This window comes from Polistes dominula, unplaced genomic scaffold, assembly GCF_049000335.1.
Source record: "Polistes dominula isolate Pdom_NZ unplaced genomic scaffold, Pdom_raw_medaka contig_27, whole genome shotgun sequence".
NCBI lineage: Eukaryota > Metazoa > Arthropoda > Insecta > Hymenoptera > Vespidae > Polistes > Polistes dominula.
In genome coordinates, this window is record NW_028300906.1 from 4,241,009 (window position 1) to 4,260,741 (window position 19,733).

Consider the following 19,733-nt stretch of genomic DNA (forward strand, 5'->3'; position numbering starts at 1 on the left):
CAGTTAACGCGCTATTGCACATTCGCTAGTTAAACTGCTGTCGACCAATTCTTTATCTATCATTTCGTTACTTTCTTTTTTTCTTCTCGTCGTTTCATCAACAAAATTTCAATCACCTGTAAAAAACACCTTCGAATAAATAAATAAATAAATAAATAAACAAAACGATAACCAATTATTTCATTCGCATAATTATATTTAAACGATTGATAGAATTAGTAATTGATAGAAAATAGCAAAAGTGTAACACAAAATACACTTGTAGTATCATACATGTAGTTTGATTAAATTATAGAGGAAAAGAAAGAAAGAAAGAAAGGAAGAGGAGCATACTCATCAAATTTTCAAGTATGGCAGACAGGACCGGTAAAAAGTTGAGACCGCAGGGGCCCAGAGCTTGCTCGAAACGTTCGCGAAAGACCATACTCGTTGACTCGCTGACTGACTAAACTAATGACATCGTTACTGACTGGCCTGGCCTTATACTCTTCTCTCTCTCTCTCTTTCTCTTACTCTTGCTCTTGCTTTGTCTCTCTCTCTCTCTCTCTCTCTCTCTCTTACAGTCGCACTCGCCTCCTTCTTTCGTTCACCTTCTTTCTCTCCCTCCTTGAGGCACACGAAGTATACTTTGACGACGATGCTCGGTGCACCAGCAGCCAGCAGCCGTGCACGCACATACTCTCACACATTGCCATTCAAGAGTTCAATGATCTTACGACTTGTCTCTCTCTCTCTCTCTCTCTCTCTCTCTCGTCCTTCTCTCTTTCTTTTATTCCTTTTCTCTTTCCAATATCGTCCTGTCGGCGAACGTTCCTCCTCCTTCTTCTCGTTACAACGATCTTAGCACACTCGTACTCTTTCGATTTCGTCCTCGATACTTTAAACCGTTTCCAATTTTCGTCCTTCCTATATAATAATCCCTTTTCTCTCAACAATTTACCTTACCTTAACAACGATATCCAAGATAAATGATTTCAAAGAAGGAAAGTGAAATCTTGCAGAATTATTTCTTTTCTTTTCTTTTTAACGAAAAATTTGGACATTCACAGTAAACCTTGTAAAATATTACATCGAGTTTCTCCTATTTATACGATCAAATGAGCGATAAATTTATTCCATTGGAAAAATGGAAATTAATGTACATTGTGTCTCGAGAAAAATGTTCGTGAATCGTGTCGTGTTTGATGAGTCGTCGTCTAACTCGTATGTACATAAATAATGAAAGAAATTGGAATATTTTGAATAGATAAAATATGCATTGGAATCAATGTTACATTTTAGATATCTATTAGATTCGTCATATAAAAAAAGAAAGAAAGAAAGAAAGAAAGAAAAAAGAAAAAGAAACGGCAAATTTAAAAACGCGGTCAACTGAATATAAAATTGTCCTTCTTTTAAGTTCTTCGAAGTAACGTAATTGTAAGGCCTTTTATATTTTTTTTTTCTTTCCTTCTTTCTTTCTCTCTTTCTTTTTTACAATGTTAATCTCACACAGTTGTCGGGGACTTGGCGCGAAAGCGTGACGAAACCGTGGCAGGCGCGTCGATTGCAGCGCATCATGAGAAAATGACTATGTTCGTACGTGACATGGCCGAACAGAGACGAAGGAGAATTGACCCCCGCAAGCTAAAGGTCAGTGCGCGACGTAGTGGTAACGACTCGATAATCACCGTGATTGTAGATGTATGTATATTGCTCGGTCTTATCAAGCAAGCAACCAAGCAAGCAAGCAAGCAAGCAAGTAAGCGGCGCGCCGTGCCCATTGAATTTTATCATCAAACCCCTTGCTAACATCACCTACCCTACCCTACCCCATTATGTCCCTAACTACTTTCTCCAGTCTGAATATTAAATCGGTGGGATCAAAGTTAAGACAAATATATTACTTTTCCTTTTTAAAACTTTATATTATTATTTTCTTCTTTTTTTTTTTGTTTTTTCTTTATTATTTTACAATGAATAATTTGAATTTTGTTCTATCGGAAAACTCGTCTCTACAAGGAATGGATTTCTTTGTATTGTTTTGTTTTTCATTTTGATATAATATGTGCATGGTTTATGGTGAAAATGAAAGATAGAAAGAGAGGGAAGTGACGTGACCGTGATAGAAGTAAAGAACATACTCGAAGAATGTGAAAAATGAATAAAACTAGAGACAAGAAGAAGGAAGAAGAAGAATAAGAAGAAGAAGAAGTTTGTTGGCAGCTCGCTATTTATTTGCGACGCGACAACATCTGGCGATGACTAACCAACCGAGCTACCGTCGCATAGTAATAAGCAGCTAGAAAGGAACTATGTCCCCAATTTACTAACTGAAAACTCTTGGTCTATCCATTCTCTCTTTCTCTCTCTAACTCTGTTGTTTCTTTTCGTTTGTATCCTTTTTAAAAAGCTTTGAAGAAACATCGATGGGTGGTAATACTCGTTCCTAGGAAGGAAGAGAAAAAAGAGGATTACCAAGGATTTGCATTACTTTCAAAATATAGAAAGAAGACGATTTTTCTCTCTCTCTCTCTCTCTCTCTCTCTCTTCTAGCTTAAAACAAAATGTAAGATTAATTCGAACAGATAAAATCCCTGACAATGTTGTCTTCTAGTTGATTCGAACGCGAAAGAAACGACGCAACTGCGAGCGAGGCATCGCGTCTGACAATGAGTGGCGTCTATAGGTTGTTGCTCGTATGCAGTGTGCGATTTGCAGTAGTATATATGTATGCATGTATGCATGCACAATAATACGTGGATGTGTGTATATATAAGTGACGAGGACGACGACACGACGAGCCGGCTCGTGCATTGAAAAGCGTCGCGCCGCGTTGCGCGCGTATCGAAATGAAGAAACTGGGACGGCACAGGAACGATAACGAAGGAGTCACCGCTACGATGTACTCGTCTAGATATTATATATCTATCTTTACATATATACCTATAATAATATACTTATGCATATTTATTTATAGCAATCGCGTACACGATAACTTGCATTACCCGTATATATATATATATATATATATATATATTCTTTCTCTTACACATACAACTTATTGAAATAAAATTGGCTAATATTAGTTTCGTCAAATGGTCAAAAATAATTCTATCCTTATACTACTAATATGTCAACGAAGAAGTAAAAATTCCTTCTAGAAAGAATTGGAATAAAAAGAATACCGGTCATTGTTCCCTCTAACGTTCGTTGTTAACGCAGTAGTAGTAGACGGGTTGTCGCGTTATGTACTCGCATTTGCCGAGTCAAGGATGCAATTTGCATAGAGTCATCTCTCTCTCTCTCTCTCTCTCTCTCTCTCTCTCTCTCTCTCTTTCTTTCTTTCTTTCTTTCTTTCTTTCTTTCTTTCTTTCTCTGGTCGTTCTTTATTCGCTTAAAACTAGACTCTCTTTTGTTTTTTGAAAATTCTATAAATGGAAGGAAGGCTAACCTCGTACTACGAAGGAACGAACGAACTAACTGAACGAACAAACCAACGAATGTTCGAGCGAAAGGAAGAAGGCATTTGCATTCCTACGTTCGTGTGCTCTGACTGATTTAGGAAGAAGGGAATGCCGCCTGCCAGCAATTCTCCGTGTTGGCTCCGTGCTGGCTGCGTGCTGACTCTGCTGCTGCTGCTGCTGTTGCTGTTGCTGGTGCTGTTACTGGTGTTGCTGGTGCTGCTGCTGACTCCGTTCTCTTGCGAGTCAAGCTCGAACGTATCACGAGGAGGAGGTTCCCCTTTGCTCGACGAACAGGCACAGTAAAAGAGAGTCTCGCGTGAGGCAGGTCAGCATCCAACGCGCCCACAGCGACCATACCATCCCGCCGCCAAGGGGAACGATTTCTTTTCAAAGATGCACTCTCGATACAATCGCGACTCTAGATTTTTATTATTATATTTACATTTGTACCTAGTTATATTTTTCTAATCAATTATTTTACCATTAAGCTAAAAAAAAAAAAAAAATAGCTCATGTGCTAATCTTGTTGATACCGACAATTATTTCAGTTTGAAGTATTCGAACTGACACAGTAAGTCAAAACTATTTTCCAAAAGGGAGAAATTGTTGACGCGTGAGTTATTTTTTTTTTTTTTTTTACCGAAGGAAAACTCTTTTTCTATTTTCTTCTTCTCTCTTTCTTTCTTTCTTTCTTTCTCTCTTTTCTAACATTAGTCGCGTCTAGGCAAAGCAGGTCAGTGTCACTCTCACGAGAGAGAAATCATAGCTCATAATACCCTTCACTTTTTCCAAGCTCGGCGAAACTATTAAAATTTCTCGCTAATCATAAGCGGCATCCTAGGAACGTTAAGTTCGATCGTCGAATAATAATAATCCTTTTATTTCGTGGAATCCTGACGTTGACTGCTGTTGTTGCACTGCATTGCACTGCTCTGCACTGTTGCTCTACTCGGGCCTTTTTTTATTTGCACCGGAACCGTTAATCTTTTTATTTCGACTGAAAGAAAACTAGCTAGCGGGTGGAGTGAGGTGGGGGATTTAATTAAATACTATCAACATTCGTTTCTGAGAATAACACGGGTAGTAAAAAATTCTTTTATCGAGGTAAACGTGACTCGGCCTTATCCGACTTATCGTTGCAAATACGAGATGTTAAAAAAGAATAAGAATAAGAAGAAGAATAAGAAGAAGAATAAGAAGTAAATAAGTATACTGTAACTAACTAACAACAAGCATCACACTCTTCACTCTTCTAACTCCTAGTCATCATCGATTATATCATTATAGAGATTTTTTTTTTTAATATTATTTTTTCGAAGAATAATCCAACAAAGTGAATAAGCCTGCTGCTGATGGCTATTTCTATACACATCCAACTTGTATATCTTCGTTATTCCATAGTAAATTAGACTCGGCAACTAACGCTGCTGATAGGAGAAGATTCAAGGACACCACGTATAAGCGTCCACCGCGGCTTATTCTTATTCTATCGCGTTAAAATTCCGTGAGTTTAGTTTAACCGAAGGATAGGAATAGTAGAAGATTTTTCTAGGCTATTGATTGCGTTCACCGAATATAGGGTAATATTCAATCTACTTAATGGCACGGTTGCCTGCGTGCACCGTCCTCGATTTCATCTCGCCTACAACTCTCCTCGTGCCTGCCTGCCTGCCTGCTTGCCTGCCCGGTCGCTTGTCCGCATCCGTCCACTACCGGTCCGTACGTTTACCATCTTGGCTGCTGCTATTGCTGCTGCTGCTGCTATTGCTGCTGCTGCTGCTGTTGCTGCTGCAGAACTTACTTTGGAATACCTGTGTGTGAACCTTTTTCTTTTCCTTTCTTTTCTTTTCTTTTCTTTTATTTTATTTTATTTTATTTTCTTGTTTATTTTACCTTTTTCTTTCTTTTCGTTCCACTTTTATGCCAAGCAAAATGCCGAGTTTGTTCATTCACGCAGGAATGTGTCGTGACGTCTTTCCCTCTTTATTTCTTTCTTTCTTTTTTATTATTACGGTTTGTTTCTTTTTTTTTTTTTTTTTTTTTTTTAATATTAACCATTTCAATTCGTGGAATAAAACTTTCCTACGAGAAATAATCTTATCATATTAGGTATATATGACGAAACTCTGATGCAATCCTATAGTTTCGTGTACACTGGAATATATACCTGATGATGATGATAATGATGATGGTTTTCGTGTATAAGTGAAAGAAGAAATAAAAGAAAGAAATAAGGAAGTGCATGTAACTTATGGAAAAGAAGAAATTGACGATTGAAGTGGTTGGTGGGCCCCTTAGTAGGTCAACTTTACGGGAAACTGGAACGGTTTCATCTACCGAGCGGAAGACTCGATTTTTCTCAGCTGGTGAAACTACCGATTTTTCTTTCGATCGCCTGCATTTCTAGGTCACTATATAGTTATACAAATGCGCCAGGAAACGATACTCCACCTTCTTCAAACATTTTTTTCTTTTCCATTAAATCTATATTCCGTTTGTCATTAGTTGCAGTTGAATTCAACAACAACGGGAATAATTACCGATGAAGCAAGTTTCAAGATTAGCAAACGTCTAAAGAAAGTCGTCGTCGTCGTCGTCGTCGTCGTCGTTGTCGCAGTCGTTGTCGTCGGATAGAGGTGTCGGCCCGATAAAAATTAATCTTCCTGCAAACGAACGATGTTTCCTTTAAGTATGCAACACACACGCGCTTCTCTTCGATCTTTCGACTTTGCTACTAAAAGGAAATAATGCGAATGAAAAATTGTCAGCTAGCGAATGAGCGAACGAACGAACGAGTGAGCGAGCGAGCGAGCGAGCGAGCGAATGAATAAGTAAGAGAGAGAGAGATAGATAGATAGAAAGAGTGAGAGAATGCAAAACGAAATCTACTCGCCAATTCGAAACGATCGACGTCGATGTCACGGCGAAGGTTAATGGGACGAGTCGAGACGAGACTTTATTGCACTTACACTCTCGTTTCAGCGTGCTCCCATATTTGCCTTTGATAAATTTTTTATGACGGACGATAAGAGCACGTGCAACAGAGATAGATATAACGCCAGAGAAAGCAAGAAAGAAAGAAAGAGAGGGAGAGAGAGAGAGAGAGTGTGTAAGAAGTTGAAACGAAAAAGAGCTCCGACGTTTTTCGAGCAAACCAACTTTGAAAGATTGTCGACTATCTCCCGTTGTAATATTCGATTTTCGATAGCGAGTGCCTTTTGATCCTCCTTATAAGAAAGCATTTGCAAGATAACCGACCGGAGTCTTGTTCGCCCGAGCTATTCACCGATCTGACAAATTTTCAAGCTAACCAAGTTAATTTGAAATAAATGATTTGCTCGTATTGCAGGAAAAGCGTCTCTTGTATTAATGTTTCGAGATCGTTATCGCAAGATCAAGATCGTTCGTATTTAATCGTAACGATCTAACATCGATCATATACATTTATAATAATAAAAAACATGAACGAGTTGTTAAGGAAATAAGTAGGTATATATGCATATGTGTATGTATTATTATACAGAGGAGTTTATCGTACGACGATCGGCCATTTAAAGTTGTCTACTGTTATAACGCGCGTAACTGATCATAATAAATATAAATCGTAGCTATTTAGATGAAATAGATACACGTCATTTAGATTAGATAATTAGACGCTTTACATGTGTAACGTGTAGACGTCTGTCTTGATTTGGTGCAGGTTGCATTTGAAAAACGTCTATGCTAATGGGCACAAATTTTACATATATATATATATATATATACATACGTAAGTACGTACGTACGTAAGTAAATACGTAAGTACATGAACAAATACTTAAGTTGCATTTTAATATACACAGACGATATCGCTTATCGTCCGGTTAGTAGGAGCTAATTAAAAAATCGTGCAAAATGGCTCAGTCCTCATTGGGTGAAGCGAGTCTCGCAAGCACCTTTTAAGGAATTCCTTTGAACTTCATTGGTCGATAAAAATAAAGAATAAAAAAGACTAACCTGGGAGCATTGATGATCGGCCGGCCCATTGCCCGTTGCTGGCGCTTCTCGTTGTTAGGAAGGCGCAGATAATCTTGGTCGCCAAGGAGGAAGAGATCCTTTGAAATAATCATGTCCACCGCGTGGTTGCTGGTTTCAGCTGGCCGCCGTTTTCTCTTTTTCCCCTATCTTTCTTTCTTTCTTTCTTTCTTTCTTACTTGCTTGCTCGCTGGCTCGCTGGCTTGCTTGCTTGCTTGCTTGCACTATTCGATTCGATGCACCTGCTTTCTTCTTTATTTATTTCTTTCTATTTCGTATCACTGTGAATTGGTAGTTGTTGGATTGCGTCGCTGACAAAAAGGCACGCGCCAAAGGTTGAATCGTCGTGTGACGATGACGAAAGAACTACCTTCTTTCTTTCTTTCTTTCTTTCTAATCCTTTTTTATTCCGTTACTATACTATTACTATTACTATTACTTATTCTTCTTCTTCTTCTTTTTTTCTTATTATCTTCGATTAGACTTTTCGTTAAAACACACGCGATTATTCCTATCACTGTACTATTATTATCACTGGTAAACGCTTTATTTTTCCTCAACACGCACGCACACGCGCGCGTCCACTCTCCGTCAGCAACGGAGACAACCCAAACGACTACGCAGCAGCATCCTTCAACGATCCTTCTTAAGAGATCCCAGTCCATTCGAAAGAACAGACACTTTTTCTCCTCCTCCTGCTCCTCTTCCTCCTCCTCCTCCTCCTCTTCTTCTTTTATTCTTCTAAAAGAGCAGTAGTAGTAGTAGTAGTAGTAGTAGTAGTAGTGCAGTAGTCCCTTTCAACGGATCGCTCAGTTCTCGATCTTTTATAATCTAAAAATACAATTGAGAGATACCGATGACACTTTCGTCAACATGTGCTGATATCGATTGATGTGACTTTTATTTTTGTTTTTTTTTTTGTTTTTTTTCTTTAATCAATCGATCGATAAATTCCAACAGTAAACGAAATTTAACCGAAACTCCCTATCATCATTGTAATCGTCATCATCGTATGTAGTACAACTTCAAATTCCATTCATAGTCGTTCGATCTAGATAAAAACAATTAAGTTAGTCGTCAAATTTAGAAATCTAAGATCTAGGTAATCTACGATTACCACGACGAGATAGTATTTGTAGTAACATTTAAGACTATCCAGATCTAGACTCAATAATCAAAGTATATAAACTCGATAAAACGAGTTTGTAGATAGGCAATGAGAGAAAACGGTAAAGGAATAAAATAAGGCAAAGAAATGCACGCGAACTCAATCGTTACTACTACTACTACGATGATGACGATGACGACGACGACGACGACGACGACGACGACGACGACGACGACGACGACGTATCGTATCGTCGTTCCTTCCACCAGACAAATATTTCTAGGACGAGTGATAAAGAAAGGTCTTTAAACTCTTACCGATTCAAAGCGACCATTCTATTCTTTTTTTTTTTTTTGCCTTTGCTTTTTCTACTACTAATTTATCTGCATCGGTTTATTTCGAAAGGCTTAAAGAGATGGCCAGGGAAAGAGGAAAAAAGAGATAGAGACTGTGACGAAAAAAAAAAGAAGAAAAAAAGACAGAGAGAGAGAGGTGGTAGAAGGAGGGAAAGACGAAAAAGACGCGTGCACAAAGTTGGCGCGGGCGGTGTAAATCGAGCGAATGTTTGCGGCCCTCCGAGCTTCCCTCCGAGCTTTCCTCCGAGTTTCCCCCTCTCTTTAACTTTATCTCGATGTTGTCCCATATTTACGTCGCGCCAATTTTCATTCGCCAAGTGGCAGGTATTAGTCATGGATAAGAGAGTGTGTGAATCGCGCGTTCCACGATTTTGACAGCGAGTTTATCCATTTAAAAACAGCACCACCACCCTCACTTATATTTCTTTTCTTAACATTTCATTTCATCCTCTTTCTTTCAAACGATCGAGGAAAGATATATTATTTAAAAGGCGACATTCCCAAAGCGCAAACGATAATCGATTCGAAGCTTCCGTATTTTTATTCTCCTCGGTCGTACGAGCCCGTAAGAGCCCCTCCCCTTCCCCACACAAGTACACGTACTTATCCCGATTTACTCGATTAGAATACACGATTCTTAAGACCTCTTGGAATACTTCCAACTCCCCGAGAGTTGTTCCTTTCGACGATAAGGCCCAACGAATTAGCTTTCGATTATCTTTCCTTCGCCTTAAACCGCGAGATACTTGGCAAGTTTCTTCTTTCATTTTTTTATTCCTATAATGCAACGAGGATTACAAGGTCATCGTGTCGCGAGATAATCGCATCCTTGCTGGGATGGGATCGGTTCGGTCCGGCATCGAAATGAGATAAAAGTATGTGTACACATACAATCCTAGGAAGATTTGATCGAATCGCAATGATGAAAATGCAATGAATCAAATAAGAAGTAGGGAAAGGAGTCTTTTTGCTACCTTTAGCAAAAATAAGCTTGATGACGAATGTAAAGAAGAATAAGAAGCCGGTGCGCGACGCACAGTCGATACGGTCTCGTTTGGTACCTCCTGGATCAGAAGGTGGAGGAGGAGATGGAGGAGGAGGTGGAGGAGGAGGAAGATGGGAGAGAGAAGAGAAAGAAGGTCGGACTCACCGAGTTTGCCGAGTTTGCCGAGTTCGCACGAGTTCGCCGGCGATGCACCGTTCGGTCTCGCGGGCAACCTTGAGGACGTCGACGTGGTAGACGTCGGGAATGCTCGTCTCGTCCTCGTCGTATCCTCGATCGAGCTCCTCCTCCTTCTCGTTGCAGCTCCTGTCACGCGCGCACTATGCACCGGGCACGAACATGCGGCCATTGCTTGACGCGGCGCGCAGTCAATGAACCCGCATTGCTTTTCACCCGAGAGTGTTTTGTTTTTCTCTTATTTCGAGGCGCTCACTCAAAGGCACGCACCACTCACTCTCCCCTACCTCTCCTCACACACGCACGACGACGAACGACGAACGAACGAACGAACGAACGCACGCACGCATGCACGCACGCACGCATGCACGCACAGCGCATGCACGCGAGAGAGCGAACGAGCAATCAAGTTAGCACGAATGTACGCACGCACTCTTTCTTCTCCTCGCCCCACCCCACCCCACCCCACCCTACCTAACCCCCTTATCCTACCCTTTCACGCTTTTTAACAAGAGTCTCTTTTACTATCGATAACGCACAGACGCAGGCGCCTCTGCGATTATTTTTTTCTTCCTCTCTCTCGAGAAATTTATTTTTTTTTTGTGGAAAGGAGGATGCAATTCTAAATGTAGAGTCAAAATCTACCACCTTTTTTCGCGACCTCCGCCTTTTTTCTTTACACCTACGCTTTCACCACCTCCTCCTCCTCCTCCCACCTCTTTTTTATTTTTCGCCTCTACTATTTCTCTTCTTCTTCTTCTTCTTATTCTTATTCTTATTCTACTTGTTCTTCTGTTCTTGTTCTACTACTTCCTCTTCCTTCAATTGCGTTTTTCGCTCTCCTTGGCCGTGCGATACGCGGGATGCGCACGCGCGTCTCTTCGACTTCTCTCTCTCTCGGTTGTGCGCGCGCGCGCAAGAGAGAGAGGGATTCGCATATACACACACCAAAGACGAGACCAGAGGGTTTCGCCCCTGCGCGCGTTCGTTCAACGACCCGCGACTCCTTGATTTTCTCTTTTCTTTCGTCTCCCCTTTTTTACCACTATTCCCTCTCACTCTCTCTTTCTTCACACCGAAAAGAAAATATCTTATTGGTACTTATGTTCTCGCGCGCGCACGCTTATGCGTGTGTGTGTGTGTGTGTGTATGGAAAACTTGGAAGACTTTTAAACAAATTATCTTATTTTATTTTTAATTTTATTTTTATTTATATTTTTATTTTATTTATATGCATGTATATATGTATATATATATATATATTTACTTTTTTTTTATTTACGCGATAATTTATTTTCCTATTTAAATATAATTTATTAATCTCGTTAAATTGATATCAGGCAGATTGACACTATTATACCTATAGGTTCCTTTTCGGAGATATTTTATTGATAGCTTCAAACTACCTGACCAAATTTGCGCGTAACAAACACCGCGACGTTCAAATGCAAACTGAGCCTGCCGCTTTTCTATACACTGCACCACGCCGCGAACCTCTCTACTATCGGTCTGATCCATCCAACCAATCTCCACTTGCTCTCTTTCCACCAATCACCACCGTCCGTCCTACCCCCACTCCTCTCACCAGCTGCACTTTCCATCTTTTTTCCTCTTTTCTACCTCCTATCTATTCCTATCGACTCTTTTTATCAACTATTTCGTCGCTTTCCTTTTTCATTTTACTGTTAAACGAATAATTGTTGTTGCAAAGAAACTCGAGCATTGATAGGAAACCACTAAATTTACTGTATGTCTCGTTTTTAAAAGATAAAATACTTTAATCAGCTAAGAGGTACGCATTATGGAATCATCATCTATCTTTGTCTTACTTATGGAAGTGCAGCGATACTGTCATATCGTCAAATGCATTCGCGCTAAATTTGAAAAATTTGATAAGGTACCTTTTCATTTCAGATACAAAAATCATCAAATAAATATCAATTTTCATGAAGAAAATATACTTTTATTGATTAAGGAAGCAAGATTAATCATTTCTACATTAAAAAATACAGATACAGATACAGAATATTTAATTTAAAGCGAAATTTTTTATAATTTTATACTAACACCATCTATTGATCTTGCATACAATTACAATGCAGTTGATTGATCAATTTTATCCGCGCGAAATTTGAAAAATGGTTTAGATTTCTTATAGATTTTAAGCACCTAAATGAATATTTAAATATAAATTATCTTTTAATTATACATTTCTGTTGACTTAAAAAATAAATGCAAAATCTTGTAGAAATAAACTTGAGACTGGTCGACCATACGCGTGATTGCTATGCTAGCTGGTAGGCGAATGTGAGCGTGTCATGTATAGTTCTCAATGGACCCCTTTTGTCATCTCGATCGGAACGTAGCTGACAGCGGGAATCGGTACTCGACGAGCATGACAGTCATGGTAAAGTAGTTACTATTGTCCACTGCTTGTCTCGTTGCTACTAGAATGAATTTATTACACAGTCGATAGTGGATACTCTACCCGATGATGATAAAATACTATGAAGGAATACAGTATTCTACCTACTATCGCTCTCTGGTTGTCCCGATGGTAACTAAGATGAACTTTTTACAGGAAAAGTGGACTTCTGATCAGTGATACTACGGATCTCCCACGTGGGAGCCTTCGTGCGCATGCGCATAGACGTACCCGACGGCGGTGTTTTCATAGACGTGTCTATATGTCACAGTAGGTACGCGTTAGGAGCCCTTCCCAATCGTTCTCGTATTTTTCGTTAAAGTGAAGGTGAGACACGTAATGTTATATAATATATTGAATTGTACTGTAAATGTGTTATATCTTTTAAAAAATGTTCTTTTACTGTAATTTCTACCGTATTTTAATTATCACGGGAACCTAATGATACCCCATATTTAAATGAAGTATATACTTTAGTGAGGATTAGACAGTGCGCATGCGTGGGAAAAATTTCACGCTTGGCATCACTGTTTCTGTGTGATGTATATATACAATTCTATATTCTTTGCTATATGCAACGTGTAAATAGCAAACAATGGTTTAAACTTTGTTAAAAATAGTAATAAAATAAAAAAATAATAATCTTAGAGAAATATTAAGTGTAAAAATTAACCATGGTCCGAAAATTAAAAGGTACGCTTTATTTCATTCTATTTTAATATCTAAAAAATATTTTGTATAATAAGTTAAAGGTTATGTACTATAATTTATCCATAAAATAATTCCTTTAATAGAATTTACACAGAGCAAAGAGGAACGTATGGTCATTACGATTGGAGAAATTATACAAGAATTATTGAGAGCTCACCAAGAGAATAGGGATGTTGACTTGAATAAATTGAAAACAAAAATATCTTCAAAATATGGATTGGATAGGTCTCCTAGACTAGTTGACATAATAGCTGCTGTACCTGCGGATGCTAGAAACATTTTAGTACCTAAATTAAAAGCCAAACCAGTTAGGACAGCTAGCGGGGTTCGTTCTCAAATTATAAAATTGTATAATTTAATGCAATAGATAATAAATAATTGTTTCTTCGCAGATAGCAGTAGTAGCTGTTATGTGCAAACCGCACAGATGTCCACACATCAATATGACAGGAAATATTTGCGTATATTGTCCTGGAGGACCAGATTCTGATTTTGAATATTCGACTCAATCATACACTGGTTATGAACCCACATCTATGAGAGCAATACGTGCAAGATACAATCCATTTTTACAAACAAGGCATCGTGTTGAACAAGTATGATTAATATCATCTATTATTTTCATCTACTATAACAATATTCAATTTTCTAAAATAATATTATTCATTAAACAGTTGAAACAATTAGGACACAGCGTTGACAAAGTCGAATTTATCGTGATGGGTGGAACATTTATGTCTTTGCCAGAAGATTACAGAGATTACTTCATAAGAAATTTACACGATGCTTTATCAGGTCATGTAAGCAATAACGTGGATGAAGCAGTTAAGTATTCAGAACGGAGTCGTACCAAATGTATTGGAATTACCATTGAAACACGACCGGATTATTGTTTAAAGAAACATCTGTCGGATATGCTGCGCTACGGGTACAAATTATTTAAATATTAATATATTTTTAATCATACAAATATAATTTCATGTTGTTGATGTACCAGATGCACGCGTCTTGAAATTGGTGTACAGTCAGTATACGAAGATGTTGCACGAGATACAAACAGAGGACATACAGTTCGTGCAGTATGCGAAAGTTTTCAATTATCAAAAGATGCAGGTTTTAAGGTTATAGCTCACATGATGCCAGATTTACCAAATGTTGATATAGAAAGAGACATCGAACAGTTCATCGTAAGTCATTTAAATTTTATATTATTGTTTTTTTTTTTTTTATAATAACAATCTCACAAGCTAAATATATAATCTTTATAATTTAGGAATTTTTTGAAAATCCTGAATTTCGAGCAGATGGTTTAAAGATCTATCCAACATTGGTAATACGTGGTACTGGATTATATGAGTTATGGAAAACCGGTAGATATAAGAGTTATGCGCCAAGTCTTTTGATTGATTTAATAGCACGAATTTTATCTTTAATACCACCATGGACGCGTGTCTACCGTGTACAAAGAGATATACCAATGCCTTTAGTCAGGTAACATTGTTACTATTACATCTTCCTTGTATTGTATCTCTAACAATAAAATATTTCATAAATTTTGAAATAGTTCTGGAGTGGAACATGGTAATCTACGTGAATTGGCACTAGCTAGAATGAAAGATTTAGGTACTGACTGTCGTGATGTTCGTACACGTGAAGTAGGAATACAAGAAATACATAATAAAATTCAACCTTATGAAGTTGAATTAATACGTCGTGATTATGTTGCCAACAACGGATGGGAAACTTTTCTTTCTTACGAAGATCCTATGCAAGATATTCTAATCGGTTTACTTCGTCTAAGAAAATGTTCTCCTGGAACTTTTAGGTATAATTAAATGAAAATTAAATACACATTCTTTATATAAGAACATTTCCTTTGACAGGAATAATTTTGAAAAACGTTTACTTTTACAGATCCGAATTGAAGGGTAAATGTTCCATCGTAAGAGAACTTCATGTTTATGGTAGCGTAGTGCCAATTCATGCTCGTGACCCTACCAAATTTCAACATCAAGGTTTTGGTATGCTTCTTATGGAAGAAGCTGAACGCATTGCAAAAGAAGAACACAATTCTGACAAAATTGCTGTTATTTCGGGCGTTGGTACGAGAAATTATTACAGAAAAATGGGTTACGAATTGGATGGGCCTTATATGTCTAAAATGCTTGTATAATAATGTAAATAATACAGTTTGTTTTACATACATAATTGCCTCATATATTTTTGTCAGATAAAGTGCTTTAATATTTATTCTATTACAAATATTTTAAATTACTAAACACATTTAACATATAATCAATGGAAATAACTAAAAGAGAATTATAACCTAAAAACATTCTTTTCAAGAATATATTAATACAATTTTTTTAACAAATGTGAATGCAAAAAAAAAAAGAAAAAAAATAAATTAGACGAACAATATAAAATAATATTAAATATAGTAAAAAAAAAAAAGTAGTTTGGTTAAATTATTGTGATATAATATATATATACTGACATAATGCAAAACATAATAACGTCACAAGAGAGTAATATAATTAAGATAATTCTTAAGTGTAAAACTTGATTTAAAAAAAAAAAGAAATAAAATAAAAAATATTTTAAAGTATAATAGGGTTAAACAACAGACCTTTTGAAAGCTTAAAAAACAGGTTAGGTGACATTTGAAGATTTTTAACCTTGCGCCACCTGCTGACAAAAACTTTCCTCGTAGAGAATGGTGAATAAACAAAAGTGAATTAGAACGGCGGATAGTAACATACGTTTCGCGGTGCAGTTCAGAGCGTACTTTAAACATATGTATGCCATTTGTATAAATTCTCGGTGAATTAGACAGAGGTATGCTTTTGGTACATTTAAAGTAGTAAACGTAAATAAATAGTAATCATTGAAGAAGAAAAAAAGAAGAAGAAGAAAAAGGAGGAGGGGAAGAAGAAGAAGAAGAAGACAGAAAAGAACAACACGTTGATTAAAACAAATGGTAGAAATAATTCGATCATCTTATAATCATCAACGAAATGTAATGTGGAGCATGAACGTAATTAAGTGTATTAGATTGTAGTGTAGATCTCTTCTAACAAACAAACAAATCAACAAAAACAACAACAACAACAACAATAAATCTCAAGCAACATTTCTACGAGGATTGAAGTTTCAAGTTCATCATCTGGTGGTGCATAAATAAAGGTAAAACAATAATTGTTGCATCAATAAATTTATGTTACCTTTTATCGAATGTACGAAAGAATTGAAAAATAGCTAGGTTATGTCCTTGCTTTCCAGCTGTTTGCGATCTACTAGTTACTGTAAACAATACCAAAAGAGAAACAGAGAAAGGAATAATAAACAAACAAAAAAATAAAAGAAAGAGAGAGATAGAAGGATTATTTGCATTCCGTATTTTCCAAATCGTTGCTAGTAAACAACAAGCGCCGCGTATTTGATGTTTATTTATATTCGTTTACACATCTCGCGTTTACAAATTTGATGTTTATTAATAAATGTGTGCATGTCCAAAATAATACTCCGATCGTAACACAAAAATATTGTTCATTCGACCGCGCCCATTATAAAAATTTTCCTTCAACGGTTCTTTGGTTCTATGTGTTTATTTCATTATATGAAATAATCTAAAATTTGGACAGTCGTTAAAAAAAAAAAATAAAAATGTTACATAAATTCGAGTAAAGATATCGTATCTTTGTAGATAATTTTGATTTTTTACCTAATGTCTTTTGTTAAATATATTTGTTAAAAAGAAAGAAAGAAAGAAAGAAAGAAAAAAGAAAGAAAAAGAAGCAAATGTCGATGCATGCAAAATGTAGCTAAAGTATCATGGAATGTATTGTAATACATGTTCCGTTAGAGTAAATGGAAAACGTTCTTGACGGTAAAACGTGTTATGTTAAATCGTAGGTGTTTTCAGCTTGGAAAGAAATAAGTGGGAGAATGTGGAGATTGCGTCTTGTTTTTTTAATTAGTTTTTTTTTTTTTTTTTTGATTATGCATAAATACATATTATGTATGTTAAGTAAGTATTTTTGAAAGAAGTTGAACTGTTTCTCTTGAAGAAAAGAAAAGAAAAGAAAAAGAAAAAGAAAAAACATACGTAATTTCATTCGGTGACAGTTATATCGCATATGTACGTGCTTGTGTACATGTTACGACGTTCAATGATGCATCCCAATGCATCTCACATGCATGTACATGTGCGCCGCGTACCATGTATAGTAGGTGTGTAAATATCGTCGTCGTATGGTTCACAGTTTTAGGTTGACGATCGTGAAACACTTTGCCAAAGTAGCCAATGGCTGAGTACATTCTCTTCTCGACCAATCTAACATTAGTTGTAACTATGAATATTATAGGATAGGAGGACAATTTTCTTATGTTATTTTATTTGGCTATTATTAAATTTATCTTTAATTAATGTTTGACAAGTTTCTAAGTAGAATAAACAAAATATCATTGGGTTTTTTTTGCACGCATATATAATCGCATCACATATTGCAAAAGTTTACCTTAGTATTTGTTGGATCTAACTTGGACGATTTGTTGTTCTTGGCTTATGTTTAAGTATTTTAAAGGTGTTACACGTTGAACGATGTCGTTCGACTTTGCGTGCCAGTAATCCGGTGAAAGTTGCATTCGAGATTTCTCATATTATCATACGTTTGGAAGCTGTCCGTGTTCGTCGGAAGAAAATTATTTTCACTTCGTCTTCAATTTAAATCTTCTCATTCGATACAAGTTTACTATTTCAAGTACAAACCATTACAGGTAGGCTTATGTTAAAAACGAAATGGAACAGACTGTGGTTTAAAGATTTCAAATCGTTTTATACTGCGATCTACGGTGATTTCTTTTACGACATTGCTTTATTAATGTCTTATGAATGATTTATTATTGCTTAGAGATTGTGTGTTATTTATAGGATTGAAAAAAAATCTCTCGATAAAAATTTGTATAATTATATACAATTTTATGAAGGAAATTTTCCATTCAGATCGATCGATCATGATTGATGATAAGTGGTATAAATAATGTAGTACTTTAGTAAGTATTATCTAATATTTAATAAGTTTTCATAATTTAATAAATTTTATTTCATATTTTATTTGAAATGAAGACAACAAAATTTCCTGACTAAATCCTTGACAGTATCCTCGCTGATGCAATTCCTGACTCGCGACCATTAACCACATTCTTGTAAAAGGTACCCTTTTAACGAAATCAGAAGTAAACTTTGGACGCTACCTGGGATAGCACTTAACAGCGAACCACTTGATAATATCGGAATAAATCTATCTTACATTTTGTCTAGACAAAACTGTAGATGAAATTTACTTCTCAAATAAATATTACTATTTATTTCGGACAAAAATAATTCGCAGGAAGTAAAGCATTTTTTATCATATACACATTGGTGTTTTTTTTTTTATTTTTTTTTTTTTTCATAAAGAAAGAACAAGATCTTGTTTGAATTTCGTTCAAACATAATCCGATTAAATTTCTTCTATAAATACATTTGACAAAGAAACTTTTTATCCGACTGATTCTTATCAAACATTTTCTTTCCTCCAACTCGAAAACGAAGGAAACTTTGAAAGTAGATTTTGTTGGTTTTATCAACATTCACTCAGTTACTTCATGCTCGTCTATTGCATAAGAACGCGAAGTGATGCACTTAAAATACCACAAAATCAAGGTACCGCAAAGAATATTTAATTATAAAAATATACCGGGTGTGTACATGTATCACGTACGTGTGTAACCGAACTGGACTAAAAACAAAATTACGAGAGATACATGTTGTATACATAAAAGTATCTGTTTTTTTTACCTGACAACGAATACGACGACCGTCAAAGACCGTCAACGACCGTCTAAGAGTCATCTATTTTTAAATGCCTCCTCGTTGTCTACTTATTTATTTTCCTTTGCCATAAAATGTTAAGCATCGTTGAATAGACTGATTGGTAAACGTAAAATGTTCAAAAGAAAAGGTTTATTTCTTATTTAAAATCATCATTATCTTCTTCTTTTTGTTGTTTCGTGTTGGCGGTTTGCTTTAACGATCCTATACTTGACTTTTTGGCCCTAACTTCTTCCTACGTACCATCATACATACTTCTTACGCTTCTTCTCCTAACTCGGTAAAATTAACGAGAGAAAAGATAAATCATAGGGAGATGAACATTTAAAATTACCGATTACGCTGCTTACTTGGCCAACAACACTCTTCTCTTATATTTTATTTATATATTTCAACTTTTATATATATATATATATATTAGTATAATTAAAATAATATATATAAATGTATGAGTTAAAGAACGGTGTTGTGTGTGTAATAGGATACATCAATAATAACAATATAATAAAATTTGAACGTAGTTATTACGTGCTTAAATGTATATATAATACTTTTAATTCCTTAAACGCTTACGTTTTTCACTTTTATCTTGGTAACAGCCTTTTTAGCGATACGAAA

The 19,733-nt window shown here is 36.3% G+C and overlaps 2 protein-coding genes across 4 annotated transcripts in view; one reads left to right on the top strand and one right to left on the bottom strand.

The window, feature by feature from the left end:
* E23 (ABC transporter G family member E23) overlaps positions 1–16,425 on the bottom strand; it is a 59,923-nt gene extending 43,498 nt beyond the window's left edge. The window contains exons 1-3 of one of the 3 annotated variants that reach the window (XM_089179540.1): positions 15,870–16,425; positions 10,075–12,548; positions 7,443–8,291 (exon numbers count right to left, since the gene is read on the bottom strand). In XM_089179540.1, coding sequence (XP_089035666.1) covers positions 7,443–7,555 — 113 coding nt within the window. In that variant the 5' untranslated portion in view covers positions 7,556–8,291; positions 10,075–12,548; positions 15,870–16,425. Of the gene's footprint in view, positions 1–7,442; positions 8,292–10,074; positions 12,552–12,637; positions 12,927–15,869 lie in introns of those variants that run through there. The other 2 variants (XM_089179542.1, XM_089179541.1) reach the window with 2 other exon arrangements.
* Positions 13,051–15,490, top strand: Elp3 (elongator complex protein 3). The gene is made up of 8 exons (XM_015323209.2): positions 13,051–13,222; positions 13,324–13,565; positions 13,633–13,836; positions 13,915–14,168; positions 14,238–14,427; positions 14,514–14,731; positions 14,805–15,065; positions 15,155–15,490. Exons 1-8 carry the CDS (start codon positions 13,204–13,206, stop codon positions 15,411–15,413), a joined length of 1,647 nt encoding a protein of 548 aa, XP_015178695.1. The 5' UTR covers positions 13,051–13,203; the 3' UTR covers positions 15,414–15,490.
* Positions 16,426–19,733: the final 3,308 nt, after the last annotated feature.